The sequence below is a fragment of the Pterocles gutturalis genome, unplaced genomic scaffold (assembly GCF_000699245.1).
Source record: "Pterocles gutturalis isolate BGI_N339 unplaced genomic scaffold, ASM69924v1 scaffold10614, whole genome shotgun sequence".
NCBI lineage: Eukaryota > Metazoa > Chordata > Aves > Pterocliformes > Pteroclidae > Pterocles > Pterocles gutturalis.
This window is the reverse complement of record NW_010128217.1, coordinates 241-9,186: the sequence shown is the minus strand read 5'-3', so window position 1 is coordinate 9,186 and position 8,946 is coordinate 241. Positions and strand designations below refer to the sequence as shown.

The following is an 8,946-nucleotide window of genomic DNA, read 5'->3' as shown; positions in this document are numbered from 1 at the left end:
CTCACTTAGTATACAAGTCATCAGAATAATCTATCAAATAGACTTGGACTTTAATGATATGATCTTTTTCTATTATGCATTTTGGTTTTTGTTTCTAACAACCTGTTTAAAAAAAAAAAATCTGCCAGATGAAATGCTCAGCACAAACTGCAGTCCTTACTATTTGTAGAAAATATGACTTAAAAAAGGACACTATCAGGTAATTCTGATTTTAAATGTTTAAATGTATAAAAATGCTTTGGAAGCTTGAAACTGAAATCCTCTGTAATACCTTTTCTTCTTCCTACCTCCCTCTTCCCATCTTAAATGCCTTTATTAGCCCAGGATTATCATAAATGACAGAGTGCAGCTGCTGATTTAAAATACTAAAGACCACAAATGGATAAATTGTGTTTTAAAAATAAATGGAAGCTTACATGGATTTTTTTCAAACAAATAAAATGCATAGATGGCTACGGTGCTCATCCGTCAACCTTTACAGTGTCCACTTGAGGTAGCCTTTCTAAAGAATTACTAAACAAGCCCCAACATAATCTAAATCTCTGCATAAACCCACTCTCTCCTTGAAAGTCCACTCTCAATTTAACACCAGTGGTGATCAACAACATAATACATTTGAAAAGCTTTTGAAAAAACAGCAGGTACAGTGGACATAGATGTTAGTTCTAAATCTGCAGCCCTCAATGTACATTGTATGCACATAAATCTCAGCTATAATACACATTCAAGGTCCATCCCTAAAAGCCATACCATTATGTAAAGCACAGCCATGCTAACTTCAGGATACAAACCATAATTCCACGTCTACAATATCGAAGTAGAATTAGTGGCAGTTTATTGCCTCGTACAAATTTTACCAACATGGCAACCATGCCAAAGGAATTAAAACATTTTCAGGACATATGTACAGACTGTACATTTCAGAAACATCTGAACAATAAAAATGCAAGAACAATCTCTGCATTACAAATTAAACTAAACGTATGGTTTGAAAATGTCAATGCATCGAATGGGTTTACAAAGGCACTTCCCTACCCAAAATAGGAAATGACAATTTGCAGCCTAGAGGGAGGTTGGAGAAGAGTGCTCATCAACTACTGCACAATCTCAACTTTAAGAAAAAATAAGCAGGATTTAATCAAACATTTATAGGATTCAATGTGATCCACTTCTGAAAGAGTTCACACAGTCTCATCTTTGTTTTTATGTTGCTTTTCTTGGCTTTCTTGTTCCGTACTTTGGCTCCTCTGACGATCCTGTTTGTCCGAATGGTCCTTGCCATCACTGTGATCGTGTTTGTGGGAACGGTCTTTGCTTCTGCTACGCTTTCTAGCTTTTTCTTTGCTGGGACTCAGGTCTCGTTTTCTGGACTTCTCAACACTATCTGTTCTTCCTCTGCTTCTGCTTCTACTTCGTTTATTTGACTTCTCTTTAGTTTCATTTTTATGTTTACTTGATTTCTCTTTGCTCCTGCTTCTGCTGCGCTTACCTGTATTCTTACTTCGGCTCCTACTCCTATGCTTTCTTTCCCGGCTTCGACTTCTACTATGTTTTCTTTCTTTTTTGGAATCCCTCTTGTCATCCCGGTGTTTCTTGTCATCCTTGTCATCCTTGTGTCTTCTCTCTTCCGTATCACCCTTACTTCTCCTTTCTTTTGATCTTTCTCTAGATCTATCTTTTTCCCTCTCACTACCTCTTTCCTTATCATAATCCCTCTCTTTTTTCCGGCTTCGTTCATTTTCTTTCTCTCGCTCTCTATCCCTGTCTCTTCTATCTCCTTTCCTGTCACGACTTCGACTACGGCTTCTGTATCTGTCCCTGCTTCTGCTTCGCCTCCGTTCTAGTGAGCGATCAGTACTTCGAGATCTCCGCCTTTCTTTTTCTCTCTCCTTAGCTTCACGTTCTAATCTCTGCCGTTCTCTTTCTCTTTCTAGTTCTCTGTCAAAACTAGATGATCCATGGCCTTCTCGATGATGACTTCTGCTTCTGGATCTTCTAGGAGACCTCCTGGGACTGATGGATCGTCTTGGAGACCTTTTAAAATAAAAGATATTCAATATGAAACACAACCTCTTTAAGTTAAGGGACCCTCTTTACTTTCCCATTTATACTTTACGTACACAGTCTCTATTTAATCTTAAATACCAAATATAATCTGGTTATTTTAATCCATTAGCATCCAAGTTTTGCCTGTGGCCTTAAAACCTATCTCAGTGAAAAGACGACGTATTTCTGGTAATAAGTAGTTCAATATTGAACTTTTAACATCCATTTTCAAAATAATGTGTATATGACCTTGAACGTCTACGTTCTGCATGCCGGTCTATTTCTTCCATTGCCTCCTTGCCGTCTTTCTTGATTTTTCTAGGTCTGCTTTTAATTTGCTGGTCAATGGCCTTCTGGACTGGCACAGGAATTCTTGGAAACAACGTGGAAAACCATTCAAGCTTAGTGAGGAAGGAACGAAGCATCTCCCCGATGGTCATAACACAACCCCCACCTGCCTTCACATCCAGGTCCTACAAAATACAAGCAAAAAATACCCTGATGGTAAAAAACATTCTTTACTGATTTTGAAAAAAAAATGCTGCTACATTACTGCTCTCTTGAAGTCTCATGATTATGAAAGTTTACTTGTCTCATTCTAACACATTTCCTTAGAAAAATTCATCAAACTCTGCATCCTTTGGATTTGGCAGTATGCTACAGACAGGGAATGGGACTTAATATATACGCATGCAGGCACATACTAATCCTGCAGCCATCTGGATGGTAAGGGACTGTTGATGAAGAGATTAACAGGAAATCCCCTTACACGGTCTGGTTATATGGTATGATTTTGTATTTTTTTAAATGCCACAAAGTTGAGAAGTCCTCTCAAACTACATTTAATACTGCATTTTGTGGATGTACAACTGTGTACCATCATACCCAACCCTGTGGCCTAAATAATTTAAGAACTACATCATTACCTATCTAAAAATGATCATAGAAAAACCTCTAGTACAAAATGGCATCCTAACAGAATTGGAAGCAATAGCAAACCAACTGCCATGAAGCAGTGAGGTTTCTAATTTAGAAATATGTAAAAAAATAAATAAATGAACAAATAATTGGAAACGCATAATCCATGATGACCGTTGTCTCTGAAAAGGGTCATTACCGCATGAAGGCCTTCTTGCTATGCCCTCTCACAGCTCAGGACATGTTAGTCAGCTATTGTCAGTCCCAAACCTATAGTGCAAGCACACAAGGAAAGTGAGATTTGTTATCTAAACAGGAAGAGAAAATCTAAATGTAAAACTGCTTGCACTCACACACATTTAAGTGTTCAGATATACAGTTTTTCCAAATATAATCGCTGCAGAGATCTAAAGAAGAAAAAAAGGAGTTAAACGTAGCACCTGGAGAGTATGTACAATTAAACAAAATAAACATAAAAGAAGTGTTTTGAAAAGTAACTCTGTATCCTGGGAAGTTTTTCTTTTTCACAGGAGCATGACAAAAGATGAACTGCTTCCACATATTTAAGAACTGGAGAAAAAACAAAAAAAACAAAAAACAAACCTGTAGATTTAAACAATTCCATATATATCAATTTGCTTCATCCTATTGAGCTTGACCAGGACTGGTAAGAAACTTAAGCAGCCCCAAACACTTTTTCCTACATAACACAAAGCTACTGAAAGCAGCTGGGAAAGAAACATCAATTCCAAAAATATATTGAGAGGTTTTAAACAACAATAAGCAAATATATGCTGATAGCCAGTATCTGCAAGAACTGAAATACATAAACTAAAAGAGGTGCTTTGAATAATGAACCAGTTAAAATCTGAACAATTAATCTCACTTGTGCTCAAATTGTTTGTGGGACCCTGAAAATGAAGCCACCCCAATCTTCCTCGTAAGTTACAATGCAACACTGCAGAGAAGAGTTCATATTAACTAGCACCATGTGGGGGAGAAGGAGGATATCACAGCGATGCCATCACAATTTAAATTTGTTTTGATTTTTGTTGCAAACGTACAATAACACAGGTTTACCTGAAATAACAACTGTTTCTTTTGCAGTGTTTTTGATACTAAGCATGAAAGAAGCCGTTTAAAATAAATACACTGCATTGCAGTCAGATACAGGTATAATTAACACTAGTTTTAATACAAATATTTGGACATCATTTGCACATTTGAAATTTCTTTAAGTAGATGCCTACTGTCACACTGAAGAGGGCAAGTGATCTTTACTGTTCCATTCTTTAATCTAGGATGTAATTTAAAACCTGCTCAATATATACAAATTGCAACAGTATGTAGCAGACTGTATATTCGACTTCATAGAGTGAGAAACGTCACCCACCAGCTCCTACCCTGTTTCTCCAGACAGTAAATCAGAACTATGGTACCAAAGGTACTCTCCTATTTGCCTACATAATAATGCAGCCTCTTTACTGAACTTCCTAAGTTAGCAACTCATGTTTCTTTTTTTTGCCCCATTAGCAAAGACATTAAGGTTACTAGAAACAATGCCACCTTATGCAGTAATTAGGCTGTTTGTTTCTCCTCTGAACAAATCCTGGGTTTAGTTATTGCAGGACATGAATAATAACCACAGAGATTCTGGGTAACATTTTTAAAGGTGAATGTTGGTGTCTATACTTCCTACTCTTCTATATAAGCATCAATGCCCCATCCTAGTAATAAATGCAAAATACAGATTTAGCACTCAGCACTTACTACATACCTTGCTTTAAAGTAATTCTTTTTCTAAAAACTGCACAGAAGCCGCACTCACACAGCCTGCTGTCTGCATTCTGATTTAATAAACCTGTTTCACAAGGTTTTGTAATATTTGACACAGTAACATCCTAACCAATGGAAAATTCTGTCAAATTCTTGAAATCTAAGAAAAATTACCTGCATCCCAGATCAGACCTGCTTCCTGTAATTAATGAAATTACAAAAAACATGACATTGCAACACTCAAATTACAGAAAACCTCATCAGTGTTTAAACATAAAGTAATAATGTGAAAAGAAACAAAAGAAAACTAATTATTACCCTCGCCGACATACCTCTTCATCATCAAGAAAGGATTCAAACCAGTCCCATAGATCTGTAGGTGGCTGTGTGTACCTTTAAGTACAAAAATAATGTAACATTTTAATACACCTTTCTGTATATATTAAATTAGCCATGAGTTGATTATACTGATACTTACCTAATATACATAAATCCAAGAGCCCTAATATATGGAGAGTCTGTATGAGTTATAAGGCCCATTACTTGCTTACGAGTGAGTTTCAACGTAAATAATTTGTAGAGCAGACAAAAGGCAGTAGACACAATTCCTCCAGTTCCAACACCACGCACCTTTCAAAAGAAAAAAAGTTATATGACAATGCAGAAAGTCAAAGTCATTATCCCAAATCTACAAAAGAATACAAGAACTAATATAGGATAAAATCTAAATCTACAAACAGAGCTACGTGGAAAAAGTAACGCTACTTGCATCCAAAGCTCTGGAAGCAAGGGGAATATGTCAACTCTTTGTAACAAATACTTTTACATCTAGGGACCGAGCAACATACAAGCAAGTTGTAGCTATGCTTGGGAAATCTGTTTAGCAGACAGACAGAAAAATTTAAGAAGGCACGTACTTCTACTTACCCCTCCACACATCCCTGTCTGGCCTGCTGTTTTTCTGCTCCCCTTTTCCCATGGTTCAACATGTGTAACCTGAAAGGGTAGGGTGGGGGGAAGGAAAGAAAGAAAGAAAGAAAACTACGATTACAACCACCATAATGTTTAGCTGCCTATACAAAGCTAATTTAAACAATGGATATCCTAAATCAAACTTAAATAGCTTATCTTCTCCTACCAAATTCAAGATCTAGTCTGCTTTGTCATGAAAGCAAAGCATTTGGCTTTTTTTAATTACCACATTAAGAAAAGTATAGTCAAAATAATGAAGTTTAAAAAAAAAAACAACACCAAAGCAAGCATTCATGCTTATTCTATACTCCACATACTTTCCAATACTTTATGACTAAACCCCATCATTACTATTTTCTATGGTGACTAAACAATTACCTTTACTTAAGCTGTCTCTTAACAGGTTTAGCGATGCCTGCTGACGACAGCTACAGAAGTCAAAATCTACAGTCTCATATTTGCAAATCTCATTTATGCACTAAACTTACAAGACTTCTTTAGAGTATCACCTACAATTAGGACAACAGAAAGATGTCTATCAGGTATAGTATTTTAATCTAAAAACCCGATGTTTCTGCTTGTAGACTGTAATTATGTTCTCAGATAAAATGGTTCCTAACTACTAATGAGTAAAGCTTGCCTAATTCAAATCTTTTGAGATGCATTTAGATGAGTGCATGAACAGTTAACCAACACCATTCCTTAAATTTGACGAGAGTCATAAACAAGTTAAGAACCATTAAACCGCCTAAGCTACATTTTAAATTGTTAAAGTCAGAGATGTAATGCCTGGATCAATAAACATGTTTATTTCCTACACATGCCAACTTAAAAAAATAAGCAAAAGCAAGACAAAAAAGACACTACGGTGTTACACTGGATTGGGGATAATGGTTTTTACTGTAGTTCACAAATTAAAATTCTTTAGCAATACCTAAAAAAAAACTAATTATGTACACAATCACATGAAATCAGAGATATACCAACGGCTGAAGGTGATGAACTTTTTTTTTTTCCCCACAGTTGCTGTCTTATCCACATAGGAACCATGAGAGATGCCAATACCACAGAATTCAAAATCCACTATGACTGCCTGTATTATCATCATCATATGAGAAGTTTACAAATGCTACATAAATAATACTCCACATCCTTCTGATTGTTTACAGTTTTGCCTCTCACAAGAAAACAAAAGTACTTTTTAGTCAAGACCAAGTATAACACTCTCACAAATTTTCAATTTTTTTAGTTAGTTACATTTATTGCCCACAATCAATGCAAACATGCTGGTTTTGACAGATATCAATACAAAAACCCCAAGCCCCGTAAACAACACTCATTTTAGAAGAGAGTATTTAAAGTTTTGATCCTACAAAGACTGCTGGAAATATGATTAAAGGAAGTCAAGGACATGCTCATGGTGCTAAGATTGGCGATAACGAAAGGAAAAGTCATCCACTTGGCAGATACAGAACTGAAACACGAGACCAGAACTAGAAATTAATTAATTCAAATATCTAGACAGAATCCCATCTTCAAAGATGGTCCCTGTCACTAGCTGCCTGTGTGACTTATGATCATCCTTCCTAAGAATCCAGCACCCAGCATTCTTCAACTTTTACATGAGCCACTTATTTGGTTCTCAAAGACAAATACGCTCAAAAATACACCTGCTATGGTGGAGATTGTGCTCATTCAAAAATAAAATAAAATAAAAGAGCCAGCAATTTCTCAAGAATCTTAAAACATGAACAGAATTCAAATCTTCTGAATATCAATGAAGCACATTAATCAGGTTATCTTCTCTCTCACATCTATTACTCATGAATAAGTAAGGGTCAGAGTTTTCTCTTTATTTAGCACGCATTTTTGAGTCAGAATTTCCTGTCACATACAGCAAACAAACTTTATTTACATTGGATTAATAAGCAGATATTTAATGGTGTGTCGAAATTCTTCCCCAATTTAAGATTAAGACACTTACGGAATGAACCACGGAGACAAGCAAATTAACTATTTGGCCTGCAGTTGAGCTCTACCAATTCTAAGACGACAAATCACATCAAATATTTTTACCATATCTGAAAGGGTCCATGTAAAATACAGTAGGCTCTCAAATTTTCTGAAAATATTTATTTGATAATTTTTCAGCTCTTGCCATCACCTGAAAAAAATAAACTTTGCTGGTTTCCTTTCTGATAGTCAGAATTAATAATTTATATCTCATATGCAGCAAGTGGTAAATAAACTGAAGAGAAGCTTTGTCAATGATCTATGTTACTCTTAAGTATTAGGAGAAGCGGAGAAGTGCACTGTCTTCATAAGTAAGTGAATGAATGCCAAAGATCTCAAAATACTTCTGTGGAGTTATTTTTCACAATTATAGTGCCCTAAGGAACTTGATTTTCCCTGGTTCAATGAGACAAAAAGGCTACCTTTTTTTTTTATTGCAAAGCATACTGAAACCTGCTGACACAGTAACATTATCAAGCAGAATTAATTCACCTGAGAAAAATATCTCAATAACCACCAAAGTACAGCTGACTGAAGACAGTAGCCTGAAATTATATAAGTTTTGCTCTCATTATCAGAACAAAGAATGTGGCTGTGTTGATGAGCATTAATTATGCATACCTCTACCTGGGAGACTGGCTTGATGGAAGCCTCGCTGCAAAACTGATTCAATCCTGCTAACAAAACAAGAGCTGAGACATGGGTGCACTGACACAGTTCACTTATCTCCCCAGAACATCCTACCTAACGCCAAAAGAAGCATGAAAATGAATTAGTTTTTGACTGGGTGTGGAGTGGAGATCCTAACCTCTAACTGAGGAAGAAGACCACATGCAAACTCCTGTCGAAGGCACCTACAGTCACCTCCATACCTTTTGCGCAGTTATACGGCGTGTCGGCAACTCCTAGGCTGCGGGGAGTTCTTGTCTCTAGCAGAAGCATGCAGATCGGGTCCCCTCCCCACTCTCTCCGACCAACAGCGCAGTCCTTAGACGGCCATTTCATCCCCGTGCCCTGGCTCACGCTGCCCACTTCAAAACTAACTTACAACTCCGGAATTACAAATCCAACGCGCCCCACACTTCTTTTGTAAGAGAGAGAAGGCAGCGCCGTGGATTCCCCCAGTTAAGGAATAAAAATTAAAAAAAAAAAAAAAAAGAATTTGCTCCCATGCTTTACCGCCAGACAAGGGGCAGAAAGGCAAAACAGAGAATGCGCAGG

At 36.8% G+C, this 8,946-nt stretch overlaps 1 protein-coding gene across 1 annotated transcript in view; it reads right to left on the bottom strand.

Annotated features, from left to right (window-relative positions):
* Positions 1 to 818: 818 nt before the first annotated feature.
* Positions 819 to 8,946, bottom strand: part of PRPF38B (pre-mRNA processing factor 38B) — a gene marked incomplete at its 5' end in the record, with an annotated part of 8,361 nt that continues 233 nt past the window's right edge. The window contains 5 exons of the mRNA XM_010079527.1: positions 819 to 2,034; positions 2,296 to 2,519; positions 5,073 to 5,133; positions 5,219 to 5,370; positions 5,668 to 5,736. Coding sequence (XP_010077829.1) covers positions 1,182 to 2,034; positions 2,296 to 2,519; positions 5,073 to 5,133; positions 5,219 to 5,370; positions 5,668 to 5,736 — 1,359 coding nt within the window. The remainder of the gene's footprint in view (positions 2,035 to 2,295; positions 2,520 to 5,072; positions 5,134 to 5,218; positions 5,371 to 5,667; positions 5,737 to 8,946) is intronic.